Below are 19,941 nucleotides of genomic sequence, written 5' to 3'. Positions count from 1 at the left end.
AAATAAACCGAAAAATCTTTTTCGGATCTTATTTTTCACATAATGAATTAAATAACCGATTAAAATTATGAAATTCTCATTACTAGATGCTTGTTGCAATGAAATTATAATTATATACAAGCAATTGTTTATTGTGATATTGTCACAATTCCAGGTTGCAATTTTTAATCATATTTTTAATTTATTTAATTTAAAATATGTTCGCTCCACCTCAAATTAGTAGTGACATTCCCTTATACATCATACTTTTCCTTTACTAATAGTTGTGCTGGTCAAAGTATTGAAATGAAATAACACGACTTCTGGTTTGCATCAGAAGTTCGTATATAGTTAATCGGGGCCTCCTGCCGGAGGCCCCGATTAACTATAACCGAGTCTCTAGGTTTCCATATACGGTCTTGTCTTTCATCTATCTGACTCCATTCTTGAGATTAAGGAAAGACAGACAAATGGATGGACAGTGAAAATTTATAGGTCTACGAGTTTTTCAAATTGCAGCCCAATTAGCCGAGTACTGCATTCTATTTTGAATTATTCTCAATTATAAGAAATGAACTTAAATGAAAAATATTGCTTAATAAAAACATGCTTGACCGAACATAAACTTTAATATTACATTTTCACGTAATACTACATATTACGTGAAAATAAACAAGAAAATTATATAAGAATTTTAGATCTACACTTTATAAATATTTTAGAAAGGAAAAATATTTGAATTTCAATAGTTACAGCATTAAACTACCAATTTGAAAGATTTAGGTTCAAACCTGGTCCATTATACCATTGTACGGTAAAACCTGTTTATGTTTGGAACTCTTTGTTCCATAAGAATGTGTCCAAATTATAGAATGAGTGGTTTTTGTTCTGAAAGCATGGAAATTAATTTAGATTTACAGGTATAGTGTGTCTATTCTAAGATGTTTCAAGCAAAATATGCATATGTTGAGTGAACAGCATTATCAATGTACTATACAGTACCTGAAAAAAAGTCAACATTAATATTTTAAACATGAAAATAATCACTATCACCATCATTTAATCTTGCTACAACTTTAGCTTTAATGCTGTTTTAAATCATTATATTGTACTTTGTGAGGGACTAGTAGTCACATGATTGATTTAATGGGATATGGCAAATCAACACGAGTGATCTGCCAAGGGGATTCCTCCTAGGAAGAAAGCCCTTCTATGGTAAACTTGCCCGTATTTTGATGTTAGACATGTGAAGAAAACCTGGAAAACTTCACATGCCAGTCTGTTTGTGAGGGGCAAACCACTTCCCAGTCGGTCTAGTGTTCAGAGATTTTATTCATACGGTCACTGGTGGGCAAGTCTCACGAAAATCAGATAGCTAAGGTGGATAAGCCATCGGCTTACCATTCTGAAGGACCCAAAACTGAATCCAGACAGATCACCAAACCCAAACCTTTATGTAAAAGTGTCCAAGATATGGAAGTATTCGGGATAAAGAGGTGTCCAAATTGACAGGTTTTACCGTACTTTATTATTGACAATACAAGTTGGGACATTTTCCAATCCCTCATCCGTGTGAGTCAAAATCATCTGTTATATTCAAAATTGTGGCTGGCCGTATAACTTACAATACTGGTGTCTGCATCAATCGGTTAACTATTTTGACAATTGGATATGACAAGCTATATCTTTATTCTTATGGAATATCTCTGAAATTTTTAACATTTTACTATTAATTTAATTAGATTTGCAGAGTTTAATACTAATATGATAATTACCATATCTTCAATTTAAATTATAAAGAAGCATTTTGAAGTTCATCAAGCAAATATTTTTCAGGGTATTTTAGAAATTTTAACAGACTTGTTATATATTTGAACTTAAATAGTAAATATAGTATTGAGATTTCAAGATTTTTATTATACTGTTTACTTTTATTGCAAATACCGGTTATTATTGTGCTTTTGTATGTTAAAAATGTTATTTTTGTAAGAGTACAGTATATATAGATAAATTAATTTATTTTATGTTGAAAATTGACTAAATATAAATTATTTAAATTCAAGTTAATTGTGTAAATGGCACAGATAATAAACTCTACATCTGGAAAAATTGGAAAATATGTTGCCCTAGTTACCAAGAGAAACAGCAGATGGAATTAATTTTTCTTTGTGATATTATTCTTGAACATATCATTAAATAAAAAAAATGTATAGAAAATTAGTAACAGTTCTTTTAAGAAAATGCGAACGAACAATTTGATACTTTTGTTGAAAATAATTTTCAATTTTAATGCATTTTTTACAAAAGACATAATGTCTTTTTTAAAAAAAAATGGACAACTCGAAATGAAATTAATATAGAAATAGAGAAAAATTATCATAACATTAAAACTGTGTGTGCACATTTTAATTTTTATACAATATGATATATAATTCTTGGAGGCATTTATTCTTTGATTAAAATAATTCATGAATAAGAATTTCAGATTTTCCCCACAAGGTAATATTACCAGAAAATAATTTCATTGTAAAATATTAGTAAAACTTTCATAATTTAAACATGTATAAAGTATTGAAAGTTTGCAGAAAAAAATTATAATACAACAACAGGACAGTTTATTTAAAAAAGTGTAGTTCATGTGTGAAGTTAACACCTGAAAATAAGGTGTTACTGTAGAAGCGAAGCCATATTGACCGGATTAGAGTTGTTCTTGGTCTATTGTTCTTTCATAGCATGGAGGCACTTTAATGAAAATGAATGAGTTAATGTGCACGTATTGCAGTTCGGACAGAATTTTCACTTCGAATTTCCAAGTGGCTGTATTTCGAACTAACAGAATTTCTTAACGTGTAAGTCTTTATCCCCCCGGCCGGGACAAAAGTACAGTTACGAACTAACGAGATTTCGATCTATCCGAGTTCAGATTAACAAGATTTTTCTGTAATACTTTATTACTTGTTTCTACTTGAGATCCATTCAAATTTTCTTTTTGTTGACTTCATTCAGATCAGATATTGAGGCCATACTACAGAAACTGTATTATAGAAAATGGAGTTTTCATATTTATTGCAGATCCAGTGATGAAGCTTTTTCCGTGCTCCATTCACGAATGCTATTTATCCCATTCTATTCGAGTCCTCGTGGAGGATAAATCATCAGGTGACATAGCTTTGAAATTGCATAATTGAATAGAAGAGCATTTAAATTATCATATTCTAATATTTATGAAATATCTTAAAGCAAAAATATTATATTTAAATATATAAAAAAGTACATATAAACAGAAAACAAATATCAATACTATAATTTCTTATCATATATTTCAACTTCTTATAACCTCTACAATAAAAACTTTTAAGCTAGACCAGTCTCTATTAAAAAAGCTATATTTATTTATATTTTTAGCCATTTTTAAGTCTAATCTATTAATTGCAATAGACTTTTATACTATGGATCCATTAAACATTTGTTATTTAAATTGCCAATGCCCAATGGATCTACGTGACAAAGACAGATTAAATGTATTTATCGACGATTTGAACCGTTACAAAAACTAAAGTCAATGCTTAAATTAAAAAAAGATATAAGCTTAAAATAATGAAATATTGTAAATTACCTCACTCGGTATGCCTATGGTGTCTCCGACTAGAGTTGCCCACCAGACCATTAAATAAGAAAATATTGCAATCCACATGATACTCCCTAGAAATCCCCAAGGAAACCATTTCCTTTTTTCCTACAAAAATTAAAAGTACAATTTTGGTTGATTAATCGAATAATCGTCGGCTAGTTTTGAATAATAGAGATTTGTAAAGTCGTCTATGTACCGGTTTCCTGACATCTGGTAATGTTATCCATAATGGGAGAACTATGGGAGCAACCAGAATGTAATTAATACGTTTATGACATGTGTCAGGCCATGAGAGATCTAGAGGTTCATCTGGTTCTTCTGGGTCTTGTGGTTCCTTATAAAACACATTAAAATATTATAAAATAAATATAGATAATGTTACACCGAAGAATATATTTAAGAATAAGAAAGCACGCATTCCACAGACTCCAAATATCATTCGTCACATTTCTAAACTTTTACGTCAACTTCAAATACCTTTGTAACGGTAAAGATTTTAACCGTATAAAATTTTAATGCTTAAAATTTTATTTCCCAATTACATGATTTTATAATAAAAAATAATCAATTCGAGATTTTAAGTTTCTACTTAGGTAGAGCTATATGACGGATGAATAATGGACCTAAAAATAGATTTGTAAGTAAGAATGGTTGCCAAGTGTTAATCAAAATAATTAATCAGATATAATAAAACTATAATTACTTTTCTCTAAGTGCAGTAGATGCCAAAATACAGAATGAGAATAGAATTAATAGATAGACTAATTTTAAAGACAAAGAAGAATTCTTTGGAAATACTACAGTTTATTCAAATTAATCTTTGCACAAGAGAACAGTTTATTACTGATAAAATTGTCATATACAATTTGACATTCAAAAAATATTACCCTAAATTTTAATTAAGTTGTACGTGAGAGTTGTTTAAAGTAGTTAACAGTCTTTAGGGTCTCGGCACTCAAACTTTAGGGTTTTTTCCATTTTTAAAAAGTATGAAAAAACTTTTGCTTACTTTAAATATAGAAGATGTAATGAATATAGAGCCAAGTGTCGAATTTATTTTTAAAAATGATGAAATTCGGGTAACTAATCCAAAATATCATTTCAATGAAAAATAAGTTTGATGTACAAAGTTTAATAAATTAAAGAGAAATTACGAAAGTTGAGTTAAAAAAAACTGTCACTGTAAATCTTTAGCAAAGTAATTTATAGAACAATAACAGAGTACGTGGGAAATAGAACATAGAAACAGTAAATGCGTTAAGAGAAAAGCATTTACTGCTTTTTCTACATTCTTTTATTATTTTACTTGGTGTTACTTGATAAAGACCATTAAATATGGTCAAAAATGTTAGTTGCAAATAAATTACTGCGATAGAGATTTGTGGCGACAGTTTTTTAGTTTCGTTTTATTCAGTTGAGCTTTATTTACATTTTGAATAGTAAGATATTTGAGTGTGTGTAAATCTACGGACTCTTGACTGGAGCTTGTCGACGAAGTCTCTTCTTATCTCCTCGCGTTCCGTGTCCTGTATATACTTCTGTAAGACGGTGGTATATACGGGTACCACCGTCTTACAGAAGTATATACAGGACACGGAATGCGAGGAGATAAGCAAGATATTTTCTGAAATATGAGGGATAAATGATAGAAATAAGTACTACCTTTAATTTGCATGCAAATACATGTGCTAGCTATCTCTCACGTTTCTACATATTTATAACTTAATGTTTGTGATATTTTAATAGATTTTTATCTGTTTTATTTTATCAAATGACCAAAACTATATATTAGTTCTTATTAATTTTTTGTACTATCCCTAATTTAACATTTTTCATTTTAAAAGCTAACAGTCGTTTTAGTGAATATAAAAATATAGAAATCATATTTTATTATGCATAATTAATTCTTGTATAATTATTGATTTAAGAAATTTCTTCCAATTAGAAGCAGTTCTTTTGAAAATCATTTTACAAGGATGACATATTTAACAGTAGCAGAATTCTGTAATTCATAAAGATAAACAATCTAAGTATGTAGAAGTATGTGTACAATGACCTTTATTGTATTGATTTTGTCGGATAGATATTCCAGAATATATTTAAAGACTGTAATGTATTGTTCCTATTTGATACTTTCCATTTAACTGAAATGTCTTTTTGGAAACGTGCAACGGTCATAACCAAATAAATCATACATTGATAGTGTTAACATACAATGATGAAAACAACTACGACAGAAGAATGGATGATGAATTTGTTTATTAATCTGTAAGTTAATTTGTCTTATAAATATTTTGCAATGTACAACGGACAATAAACCTATTGTACTCGATAGATTTCAAACAATATAGAACAAAACCCTTTAGATCGAGCAATCATTTTTACTGAATAAAAGATTTTCAATCATCTTAAATGGTTATCTTCGGGTTTTAAAATGTAAATAATTTAAAATATAAGACACTGTATTTTATAATTTCATTTTTCATACACATACCTAGCTTTCATTTTAAAACTATGTTCTAGAACCTGAAGAAGATCATTTAAGATGGTGGAAAAAGTTTGTTCCTAAAAAATTGTTGCTGGATTTAAAGCTGTTTGTTTCTTTTAAATTGTCTTCACAAGAAATATGAAGCAAGAGTGATGCAATGTATTTTAAAGGAAATTTAAGCAGAAATGGCAATACTTAAAACATCTTGCAACACATTGTCAGAAGTTACTTTCAAATAAACTGTTTCTATTTTTGTAGTAAACAGATGCTAACTTGCTACTTAAAAAAAGATATTTTGATTTGTAAAGTTTACTATACGTCTATCGACTAGCTTTTTATCCCCTTTTACTGGAATTTTACAGTAACTAAGAATTAATTAGTACGATTAATTAGTTTTTGATCTATGGAATAGATCGAAAACGTTAGTTTTCTTAATTAAAAACTCCCTCGGCAACTTATAAGGTGGTGGTTACTGGAGTATTAATTAGTACTTTGAGGCCCATAGTGAAATCACTATGGGCCTCAAAGTTTAATAGCCCCAAAATCTACCTATGGGGCTATTTTTGCTAATGTAAAATAAAATCTTTAAGACTACTTTTTGTTAATAAAGAAGCATTCTACACGTTTCTTTTATTCAAAAACAAAAGGGGCCCATTTTACTCTGTAGCTTGACAGCACTGATTTTAATCATTATATTTAGTTTATTCTTTCTCTACACTTTTTAAGTAAGAAGTAATATTTTTATAAAGATTCTTAAACCAATAATTATGCATGAAATGCCTGCTTAAATTATTTTGCAATTCTTCATATAAATGTGTACAGATCATTCCAAAAATAAACCTCATACTTTAAATAGAAATATTTTTTACTACGTAGTTTGCATTTTTTTTTCTGGTTCTCTTCATATTTAATTCATTCATTTTCTGCAAACGCTGCATTTTGTTAAATTTAGCGACTATTTCGCACATCTGTTACAAGCAATGCGTTCTGTTTGAGAATAAAGCAATAGAAACAAGCAATTATTTATTGTGACATTGTCACAATTCTGGACTGCAATTTTTAGTCATGTTTTTTAAAATTTATATTTTAAATTAAATATGCTCCCCTCGCCTCAAATTAGTAGTATCTTGCCCTTGTACACAACACTTTTCCTGATAGCAAGCCCCTGTAAATCATACTTTTCCTGTTAGCAACAAAGTCATGCCATCATCTATCTAACTCCTTACAGGGGAAAACTTTTGAATTGAAATAACATATACGGTTAATCGGGACCTCCTGCCCCTAAGCTTTCCGTATCTGGTCTTAGATTTTGTCTATCTAACTCCATTCTTAAGATTAAAGAAAGATGACAGTAAGAATTTATGGGTCTACAATTTTTTTCAAAATAGTATATGAGGATTAAATGCTATTAAATGTAGTTCTGTAGATTACATAATAGTCTACAAAAATAGACAGGAAGATATTCATTATATAACTTACAATGTTAAGCAAATATGTCTGTAATAACAGAACTGTCACATCATAAACAAGAACATCACAGAACTATTCATCCTTCTTTAATGGCAGCAACAAGACAGAAATTAAAAGATGATTTTATGGAAAAATAGTATTTCATTCCTAAATTTTCTACCTATGAAATAATGTTATTAGGACCGATATTAATTTTTAGAAGCTTGCGGGGCATTACTTTTGGAACGATCCTTTAATGATAGATTGTTAATGGATAATATAGTTACAATTTTCATATAATGAAATATATAAGAAAAGTATTTCTTGACTAAATAGATTGAATTAGATAAATATACTTCTTATTGCAATTGTGTTAATGATAAGTCACTTCTTATCAAAAACATTATTTAAAATAAATACTTAGAATTCCTATATTTAATCAACTTATATACAATGAAAATTAGATAGCATTAATGATAGAGAAGAAGCGCATCTTAAGTACTTTTTATATTGAAATTTATAAAAAGAAATTTACGTTATCTTTTCATTTGTTTCTTTTTTTATAACGTTAGATAAGAAATTGCAAGAATGCAAAAAAATATAACTAAAGTGTCTTTTCAATGAAAAGATAACCGTAATTCTTGTTTTAATAAAGCGTTCAATGACGCAGAAAGATAGAAAATAGAAAATAAACCGAATACACGAATAATAAAAATACACAAAACAGAAAGATGTTTGAGGAGAGATGAAGAAGAAAGGAAGAAATTTGCATATTATGAAGTTATATTAATTATCAACTGAATTAAAATAAACTACCATTTTTCCTTTCGTTTATCTACTTTTGTTTTTTTATTCCTCCTCCTCTATCCTTACCCAGCAATCCATTGGTAGTTGTTTGGATGAGCCAGGCTTGTTTTCCCATTTTCCCTGAGCCTATTCAAAACAAAAATTATAATAGTGAAGAGCTTCTTGATTACTTAAATATTTAAACTTTTTATTGTTACATTTAACTTAGAAATCAAATGAAGCTGTTAAAAAAAATGTTTAAAAATAATTTTAAATTGGTGCTATGAAAAATTAATGCAAAGAAGGAAGCTGAATTATGCATTAGTTAATGCTGAAAATTTTACATATTATAAATGCAATAAGCATGAATCTAAATTAAGAAAAAAAACTGTATAGGATGAAACCCTATGTGCATTTTACAAATATGACCATTACAGACAATGAAACTAAAACATAGCAAAATACTTAGCTTGGATGTCACGCCAACAGTTGTATTAACACAATTAAAAACTCCAGATAAGGGGGCGTTAAAGAAATTAAAAGAAATATTTTATTTGTGCAAGCGCTTTCGACGTAATTTACGCACGTCGTCCTCGGGCAGTTTGAATTCAAACTGCCCGAGGACGACGTGCGTAAATTACGTCGAAAGCGCTTGCACAAATAAAATATTTCTTTTAATTTCTTTAATGCCTCCTTATCTGGAGTTTTTAATTGTGTTAAAACACAGCAAAACAAAAATACATTTGTCGCATGCTATCCGAGACAATATTTTCCTACTTTGATGTGGAATTGAAAAAATTTTAGATAAATTTTGAATTATTTTAATAAATATTTAATATGAAGTTATGAAAAAATATCTTAACACTTACATTGAGTGAGTATTAACTAACGTTTTTAAATATTTATATAAATTATTCAATTTTTCTCAAGACAAATCATTTTAAAATTTCTAATTCCGAACATAATTCTCAATAGATAATCAAGGAATAATTGATTTATATGCAAATGTGTTTCTTGCTTAATAATTGTTTTCACTCATTTTGAATGACGACTAACTTATCTTGGAATCAGGAAATAACTGAGTAACATTTAATTAATGTAGTAGTTTAAATAGTAAATTAAAATCTGATTAATTTTATAATACAACAGTACAAATAGAGCTGACTGATATTAAATCTGTTTAGGGTTTATCACATATAGATGATCTAATGGTTTCTGAAATAAAATAAAATACTGCATCAAATGATAGATTTTCAATACTTTCTATAACAAAACGAAAGATTTTATATTCTACTGAATGTTATTTAAAAGAAATCTTTTTCATTTTAGATATTTTGGTTGCTTTTCTAATGCAATTTAATATTTAATTTTATTGTTAAAACTTGTGAAATTTGTAATGATGTGCCATTTGGAAGAGATAAACAATGAGTTATCTTAAAACATTTAAACTTAGAATACTTAGTAATCTATTTATTGGAAGGTTATTCAAATTCTGAAATAACACAACAAAGAAAGCTATGAAAAACTATTTGCAGCTGAATTTAGCAATTACAGGTACTCCTCACTTTACGACCGAGTTCCGTTCTGAAGAGCTTGCGTCGGGAATATAGGATTGTTGTAAAATTATACAAATTATGCAACAAACTTCAAATTTATTCATAAAAAGACTATTATAGTATGCTTAGTGCGCATGTCACCATCCGCCACTGACCGACCCTCAAGCCGAGAAAGGGATTCCTCGAATTGCAGATCGAAACTCGATTGGTCGTAAGTGCGAGTGGTCGTTAAGCAGATGGGTCGTAAAGTGAGGAGTACCTGTATTTATATTTTACAAATGTATTTTCTTATAGCTGCAAGGCTACTGTAAAACAGTGTGGAATGTAGAAAGTTAAATTCCATAGATTTCGAATAATATCATACAATAAAATGAACTAAATTAATAGAGAATACAAATATGAAACCAAAAATATGTCGTTTGTTCTGAAAAATAATATCTAATTTAGTAATTTTGATCCAATTAATCAGATGAATTAACTGATTCTTTTCAATAATAATCAGTATTATTTTAAATAATGTAATCCTATAAGCACAGTCTATTTATATACAGTATTGCAATAATTTACATTTGTAAAATATAAGCATATTTGAACAGAATGCTAGACAATGTTGAAAAGCAAATAAAATATTGTTAATAACTTATTAAAGAAAGGAACTATTCTTAATTTTTATTTGAAGAAAATGATTTTGAATTATTTTATTAACCTCCAATTTGCTCGAATGAAGAGTGATTAAAAACAAAATTCTACTCTTAGGCAGGGCCGTCGAGAGTTTATATAGTACTCGGGGTAGAGTTGTCCTTCTTTTGCCATTTTTTTGAACAAATAAAATGTGTAGAATGTTTCTTTATTAATAAAAAGCAGTCTTAAAGATTTTACTTTTCTTCTTAGTAAAGATAACATTAATTTTTAGGGGTAGGAATCACTATGGCCCGGAAAAGTCTCCAGCTCCCACTCTCAATGACCCTGCTCTTAGACATTTCGTTTCTACACAAATAATAGAAATTTCTTGAACTTTTAGTAATTCTTTGTAAATTTACACAATGAATTTGAATATTATTTTTTATTTTGTTGTAAGATTGTATCTTGAAAAATCATTTGTCTTTAAAACTAAATAATTCCACACTAACATCAATAGACGGCATTAATTTATAAATTTTCTATATCCCACACGAAATATTTCGAAAAATATTAGTTTTTATATCAATAATAAAACTTTTTGAAAAAATACTAAAGACTTTCAAGAACATTGCATATAAAAAACTAGGTTTTCTATTGAAATGTTCTGAACTATGATATACCATATTTTCCGGCGTATAAGACGACCCCCGACTTTTGAGAAGGTTTTCCTGGGTTAAAAAATCATCTTATACGCCGAAAAATACGGTAATCAAAATGAATTTTAAGTATCTATATTTTTACAAATATAAACCAGAAAAGCATGAAAGGTTAACTGAAACTAAAAATGAATCTAAATCTAAATCAATTTTCTAAACATTTTGATGTTAGTTGCTAAATATACAACTAGTTTAAGTATCGATCTTTCAAAACGGCACTCAAAATCAGGATTTTGAATCTAGTTCCTTTTTATTAAATGAAAAGTATTTGAACTTCTTTCATATTATTGTTATAAGAATTTATTTATAAATAGCAAGCTGTTGAATTTTATTTAAAAAAGAATAAAATCAAATCAAAATTTAATACTGTCCTCAAATAATGATGATTATTGGACAAATAAAGTGATAACTATTATTATAGATGTCCTATATATATATATATATATATATATATCAGATGGTCTAAATTCTTTTCCGATATAAAAATAAATCAAATTTTCTCTTATCTAAAAGCATATCACATTTATTTATTCATTTTCTATTTTTATTTATTTAAAATTGTATTCCAAACTTTAAATGATTAGCATTTTTCAACTTTAAAATCAATGAAAAATGTTTTTATGTTATCGTATAACTACAGTTTTAAAATTAGAAATGTGATTCAGCTCGTGAAAGAGTTTGAAATACTTTATTTAAAATTAAAATCTTTTCAAAGCTGTTTTAAGTAGAATATTTTAAAGTTTTATGTTAAATTCATAAGTTTTTCAAATCAAAAAACCATTTATTGTGGTTTTTTCAAATATATATATATATAATATATATATACAGGTATATATAAAACATATATTTTTTTCATTATCCGAAAATAAACTTGGTATGAAATTGTTGAAATTATTTGTAAATAATGAATGTATTGATTGTAATTTGATTATAATAGTTAAATACTATTACTAATAACCATTTGTATTCCTTTACAGAAATACGTTTATATTAACGAATATTACAAAAACATAATATATATGATTATTACTCGATTAATTACTCAAAAATCAAATTAAGATTATAGGTTTGAATTCTTCATTAAGACGACGCTAATCATAGTGAGAATAATACTATTGCAGGATACTTTAAATTTTATTTAAATTGGAATCTTAATAAAACCAAAAGGAATTTTACACAGTATAATTGAGGTTAGATACAAATAATTTTTAATAACCATCAATCAATTTTAATCATATTTTAGCACCAAAAAGTAGTTTAAAATCACTTGTATTACAATTTTTCCAGTTATTTTATTTGTAATAAGGACATTCGAACAGAATTGAATTATTGATTATTGAAGACGAGCGAGTGTGTATTTTCTTAAATTCTTTTCTAGCACAAAATTTATTCAACGTAGAATTAAATACAACTAATTGTTATTAAAATATAATCAGTCAAGTAAAGCTTCTTTGAAAATGATTTAATTCATGAAAAAAATTTGTTATTGTTTGTAATAAAAGAGTCATAGAAATGATTATCTAATAAAGTGGTTCCCATTCTTTTTGGACTTACAGCATACTTAAACGATCAAACAAAGATTGTAGCATGCAGTATTGTTAAATATTACTAGTTAACAGGTAAATCACGAAATTAAAACTTTTTCTATGATAGTTTACTGCAACAAACTTACAAAATATAAGGTAGGTTGATCTAACAAGGCCCAGATGATGAATTAACATGTTTTGCTGCTGCTAGCAGCAGCAAAACATGTTAATTCATCTTCTGGGCCTTGCAGTACTTCACTTGTCACAGATGCGTTGCTAGAAGTTTCGTTATTGTTTGAGGACGAGTCAATTGTCTACATTTATTCAATGTTCAAGAAAGTTGTATGTCTTAGCAGGCTGTTATAAAAATATATCTGTCTGAAAAATTATTTCAAGTATGTTTAGGAAGGATCATAAAGTGCTGTGAAGAAAATTAGGGGAAAGGATAGTCATGTATATGTGAAGGAAAGGAGACTTGCCATATTCATTATGGATAAGTTATATTACTGTTATTTTTAGTAGGAAAAACACAAAATTTGAAAAGTTTTATTGAAATTTATTCTTCCAGGATTAACTATGCCTCTACAAGAAGAAAAGAGGAAACTAGACTCCTGAGGATATGGCCAAGACCATGGATTCTATGAAAAAAAGGAGAAAGTCAAAGAAAAGTAATTAGCAAGTTTTATCATTGAACTTTAGGGAACCATTTAAAAATAGGTAGAACAAATATGAGAATAGAGAAAAGTCCACTGCTATTAGAAGCATAGGAACAGGAGATAGTACAATGAACTCTGCATTTTTCAAACATTGGAGTTTCCCTGACTTAGATAGTGTGTTTCCAAAATTAACAATATACAAACTCCTTTTATTGAAAATCAAGAATGAATTCACGATGGATTCGTTGTGTGTGGGGCTGTATTTATTTGCCCATTTTATCTGTGTAATGAAAAGTAATAAGCCATTGAATTTCAATAGAGACCTTATTTGGAACAGTACCTCATTTTACTCTCCCTCACACTAGGAAATACCTCCGAGTGGTTCTGGCTTTTCTGCCCCAAAGCCCAATATGAAGGATTTTTTTTAAAAGTCATACTTTCAAGCATTTGCTGAATAATAACACTTAATTACCGTTATGTATGTTTTTTACACGTAGTTCAATAAATATTTGTTTCAATCGTTGTTATACCACCTTATTTTCCCTTATAAGTTTAAATGTGTCAGTGGATTTGGGCAACATATCTTAGTTGATAATACACAGAAGTATATTTTGTTATTTCGTTTTTTAGAATGTTTTATTCGTCTAAATCAGCGTTTCTCAAAGTGGGCGATAACGCCCCTTGTGGGTACTGGAGGCTTTCAGGGGGGCAGTAGAAGGCTCAAAGGAAATTAGGGGGCATTAAGGAAATCTAGAGGGGCGATGGCAGACAAATTCTATCTATAAAAATCTGACTATAATATATATAAAATGCTGACAATCTATATATTTTTAAATTTTTATTGAAGATCACAACCTAAATATTTCTAACACGTTGACTTATATTATAGCATGAATGAACTTATTATAGTAACATTATTGCATAAATATGCTAAAAATGAAAGTTCAAGAATGGCTACCAAGAATTTTGGCTGCAGAAGCAAATCTCTCAACTGTACCCTGAGTTATGGTCAGTTGTTCAACGATTTCTGATAGCATTCCCATCGTCGTATTTGTGTGAACGTGGATTTAGTGCTGTAGCAACGTTGCTAACTAAAAACAGAAATCGGCTGCAAGTTACTGAACGCAACGACTTACGGCTGATTTTAAGTGAATTCGACCCTGATATTAACAAACTGGTCGAAATACATCAGATTCATCCTTCACATTAGATAAGTTTTAAATTCAAAGCCTTCTTTTAATGTTAATAAAAATACTTCTAAATATGATTAAGTATGAGTTTTATTTCCTCTCATTGAAACATTCTTTGATCTCAGAAATAGGATATAGATCACACCCTATCTATCCTATCCATATAATAATGCATGTTTAAACATTATATTTGCAACTGTTTTTAAGATACGCAACAGATGGTAATGTGAAAAGGCAAGTTAAAAAATATGGGGGCACTGGGAATTTTTTTAATCTCAATGTGAGCGGTGGTCGAAATAAGTTTGAGAACCAGTGGTCTAAATTGTCTTATCTATCATTCTAAGTGCATCAGGAGATGCTGGCACACTTAGAATGGCTTCAAGGCACATTAGTTAGAAACTGCTGATCTAAAATCTAAGTTTTTGACAAAAAATATATGATGAAATTTTCAAATTGAATAATTAATAATTAGATATAATTCAAACAATTATAAGCATATATTTTACAGAAATTAATTTACTAAATATCATTTTTTTAAACAAATTCATAATTTATTATTAACAAAAGTTAAAAATATTTTTTTCGTATATAAAATTTATATTTTTCTTTATTTTAGATTAAAGATTTAATAGAACTTAATATAAATAAATGAAAGACTTCTAAAATAGTTCATTTTACTGTTCATAATTACATTATTCTTCTAGATTATTATTACTTTCTTTTTATTTACAGTTAGACTACGTATTTATTTATAAATACATTACTACAAATAAATGTTAGTTGCAAAAATAAATTAAAAATAATATTAAATAGTAGATTTTATGGCTTATTTTCCAAGCAGCAGTTCATACGGATTGTATAAACCAACAAGATACCCTGCTACTACGATCAAGGAGTCCATTGATTAAAAATAATTGAAGACTTTAAAGAAAGGACCACTTGATTATAATAGCAAGGTACATTGTTATTTTACACATTCCTTTTTACAAAATTATATTGATTAATAAAGAATTTATCGTAGCATTTAATTGTAGAAAAATATATATCAAAATAATGTACATTTAATAAAAAAAAAATAAAAATTAATCTCACAAAAGCAATATATTTTTCTGTTGCTACAACAATTTAATGGAGGATCTTTATTGAGAATAAACCGTGTCATTGTTAAGTAAAATCTATCATGCAATCATTGACCTCCTTTGATAATTTAAAATACAAAAAAGAATACAATGAACAAAATAATGTTGGATAAACTTTGCTTTCCTTTAGCATAGTACTGTATGTTTATTTTGTAATTTTATCTGCTTCCATTGATTTGTTGTATATTTATTACATATAGAAGTATGAAATAACAGCAAATACTATGCACAGATTTTTCAGATTATAATAACAATTTGAATTTTTATTTCTTTTATAATTCCTTAATTTACTCTGTTTATTGTAGTGTAAAAAGTTGTTGAAATGTGCATTCAACCTTTATTGCATTTGTTAGTATGTTTATTGACAATATTGTTCAATTCTACATTCTAGAAATGAGATAGATAAATAAATTTTTCGATAAACTACGTAGGATAATAATAATAAATTTTCAATATTGCCCTCCATTTTAAATCTCAGTAACTGTAAATGTTTATTTTAAAAGGAGGACAATCATAAATTATTATTTGCTGTAATCTTATCAAAACATGTAAATATATTGCTGAAATATTTCCACTATTGCAAAATTACCATAAATAATTCATAATACAAGTTAATAGTTATTAACTTTTTTTGAATTTTGTTTTACTTGTTTAGTATATAGCATATATTTTGATATGATCTCATTTGTTATTAGCAAATGCAATAAAATATTTAGTACAGAATGTTACTCGACTATTTTTCTGATTTTTGTTAAAAAATATGAAGTTATTGTTATTTTTTTTCATTAAACTAAGAAAACTTTTTAAAAAGTATTATAAACAATATAATCCATGAATTATATTGTTGTTCAGTCAATAAAAGACTGTACTGTATATCAAAATACTTAATCTTATAATCTAAACCCCTTGTGCTTAAACATTTAGAACAAGGCCCCCTGCCGTAATGCAGCCATAAGCTATAGCGACGTTGACTCCTTCCCCACTGCCTGGAAGTGGGGTTTATATTTCATAGAAATATAAACCTCCCTCCTCTCTTCTTACATCATACACCCCTTCCCCTATACACGTGTTTGGCAGTTCCGTGTCTTCTCAGCAGTTTGTTACCTGACGATGCCCATTTAACACGGGCAAAAATGCTTGTACTTTGTGTACAAAATACTTATTCTTTGTTTGTCAATCTCCTATATTGCATAAGGAAATATCTTTGATCCTTCACTTCCCTTCCTGCCTCTTTTCTTACTCCTCCTCGTTCTTTTTAATTTCGATCGTCTTCTCTTGGCCTTGCCGGCTTTCGACGTTTTCTTAGATTCTGCTTCTGCTCCGAAGAAGAAAAACATTGCTATGAATGATCGTCGTGAAAGAAAAGCTCCCAAGTTGAAGAAAATGACTCCTTCCGACGAAGAAATACTTCGGAGATTTAAGGACATCTTCGGCGATGCCAGCAAAAAGATACAAAAAGCTATCCTGAGAAAACAGAGAAAATAGGATAACTCGAATACAGGGAACATCTAAGAAAAGATTGAAAGCCGAGGAATCAAAGATATTAGGATCGATAGGATCGATCCTAATATCTTTGATTCCTCGGCTCGATCCAAAGATCGATAGGATCAAAGGATTCATATAGGCTCGATCCAAAGATCGATAGGATCAAAGATTTCAATCGATAATAACAAATACAAATAATCAAATTAGAAAAAATGTTACTCAACAAAAAGAGAAAATAATAGTGTAAAAACTTTGTCAGATAAACTCTTTTACAAAACACTGTTTTTTAAATTCTGTCAAAATAAAATTTGGAACAATTGTTCATCTTTATTTGACAGAATTTAAAAACAGAGATATTGATTAATTTCTTTGAATATTTTTATGTAAATTTATATTTAAAGTTAAAATTTTCATTTGATTTAATAATTTAAGTTAGATTCCTGTTAAAATGCAAGTAATATATTTATTGTATAGACTGTTTAGTACTTTAAGCTGCAGGAAGAATCACATATGGAGACGTTGTTAATGAGAGTTGCTTGGAATTAGTTATTATCTACCGTATTAAATTACTATACCGTATATTATTTTTAATTTTGGCCCAGATTCATAATTACAGTCTAAATGTACTTTTGAGTCACGTGATTCAGAAATATATTTTGAATTGTTTGCTTCTTAATCGTCGGATTAGATAAAAAGTTTCGGTTCTGAAGACTAAAAATTAATTTTCAGTCTTACGAAGTTTTTTTCTGTTCTTTTGAAAATTCAATGGAAGAAAATAATGCATTTCCTAGAAACTGAACCATGATATATGTAGATTTGTTTATACAATAAATTCCATATTTGATTCTTTCTAAGATTCAAAATAATTAGACTCGAATAGATAAATTTTCTGTTATTCCGCTACATTTTTCTATGTATGATACTTAATATAAAAATTTATAAGTTAGAAGAAACAAATATTCATATTTAATTATCAATACTTTATAATGTTTTATAAAATAAAAATTAAAAGTAAAACATTTTAATGGTCTAATTTTACAATAACAGGTTTCTCAAATGATCGAAGATTCTTAAAACGAGAAATGAAAAACAGCATTTCAATTTTGATCAATGTAGACAATGACACTAAAGTTATTTCAAATATCTTTATGGTGAGTTATGATTTAGATATTTTTTTAAAATTATTTTTAAATGCAACTTATTAATAGTTGAGCCTATTAGTTAAACATTGGCATACATACATATACAGACTAAACCGTAGAAGAATTAATGACAAGCAGACTATTGCTGTATGTTTGTTTTTATAGTCAAGTTTCCTGGTAAAATGATCACAATATAGAAATATTGCTGAAATTTATATTGAAATATTGTTATTTTATTAATTGTAAATCAAACTTCTTTCTGATTTATATCATTATATTATAATAAATGAGTAGTTTATATTGTCATATTGATCAGAAAGAACTTTAATGTACAATATAACTGAAATAAATCTAAATTATTTGCGTATTTTTTTCATAGATTATTTTTGCAACTACTGACTAGAATAAGTGTTGTGAAGACATTACTACACGAGCAATTATTTTATTGTGACATTGTCACGACGCTGGGCTGCAATTTTTAATTAATTTAATTTAAAATTAAATATGCTCTCCACCTTCAAATTGCTCTTGTCCTGTACATACATAATACTTTTCCAGATAACAAGCCCCTGTACATCATACTTCTCTGTTAGCAACAGAGTTGTGCTGATCATCTATCTAACTCCTTTCAGGGGAAAATTTTTGAATTGAAATAGTTTGTATATAGTTAATTGGGGCCTCCTAAGGTTTCCGTATCTAGTCTTGTCATCCATCATCTAATTCTGTTCTCAAGATTAAGGAAAGACAGATGGATGGACAATATATCTACAATCAATGTGTATTTAATAACATAATTCTTTAAAAATACTTAAGTATGACAGTAACAACAATTACTTAACACAAAAACCAACTCTTGTATCAATTTATTCCTTAAATAGTTTAAACTGTTATGAAAAATATTGTTTTATAATCTCCTTTTAATCTTGCGTATACATGCTTGGTCTATAAGAATAAATATTTCAAATTCAAAATTATATAGGCTGTAAATAAAGAAACTGAATTAAGACAGGGCTTTTTGAATGAATGTAGCTTACTTGTAAGAAGAAACAATGATTTATTTTTATAAAAAGTCTTTTTTTCATACATCTTAATGAAAAAGAATATGAAAAACTTGTTTCACTCAATTTTTTTCCTTTAAAGAAACATCATTATTTAATCTCTTTTTTGTTATAGTTGTGCTTTTTTAAATGCTAAAACATTATTTTATCATCATCGTAAGAAAAGAATTATTAGATACTAGAAAAATACAAAAAAAAATTTAATTTACTGGATGTGAAAAATAACAGTAAGTATTGGTAATTGAATATAAAATGTACTATTTAAACACTCTAAAAAGAAAAATAATGTCTTTGTGATTTTCAATATAACGTGTTATATTTAATTCTTTAAAAATTATACTTGTGAAGTTTTTAAATTATTCTCAAACATTAAAATTGGTAATTATTATTATGTTGTAGCTATGATGAATTAATAAACAGAGTTAATAGTTTTTTTTTTTAGAAAAGTTACACTTCTTAAGATTTGTTTAGAACTAAGTTACTAAAATTTTTATAAAAAACATTAATACACTCAAACCT

The 19,941-nt window shown here is 27.8% G+C and overlaps 1 protein-coding gene across 2 annotated transcripts in view; it reads right to left on the bottom strand.

The window, feature by feature from the left end:
- The window catches only part of LOC136989365 (sodium/potassium/calcium exchanger Nckx30C-like), a 60,322-nt gene that overhangs the window by 3,358 nt on the left and 37,023 nt on the right, over positions 1–19,941 (bottom strand). For both annotated transcript variants that reach the window (XM_067287481.1, XM_067287482.1), the window contains 2 exons: positions 3,807–3,944; positions 3,596–3,715 (listed from right to left, as the gene is read on the bottom strand). In XM_067287481.1, the coding sequence (XP_067143582.1) occupies positions 3,596–3,715; positions 3,807–3,944 (258 nt within the window). The remainder of the gene's footprint in view (positions 1–3,595; positions 3,716–3,806; positions 3,945–19,941) is intronic.

Source organism: Centruroides vittatus, unplaced genomic scaffold (genome assembly GCF_030686945.1).
Source record: "Centruroides vittatus isolate TY-2023 unplaced genomic scaffold, ASM3068694v2 scaffold_490, whole genome shotgun sequence".
NCBI classification, from domain to species: domain Eukaryota; kingdom Metazoa; phylum Arthropoda; class Arachnida; order Scorpiones; family Buthidae; genus Centruroides; species Centruroides vittatus.
This window is presented reverse-complemented; position numbering and strand designations above follow the sequence as displayed.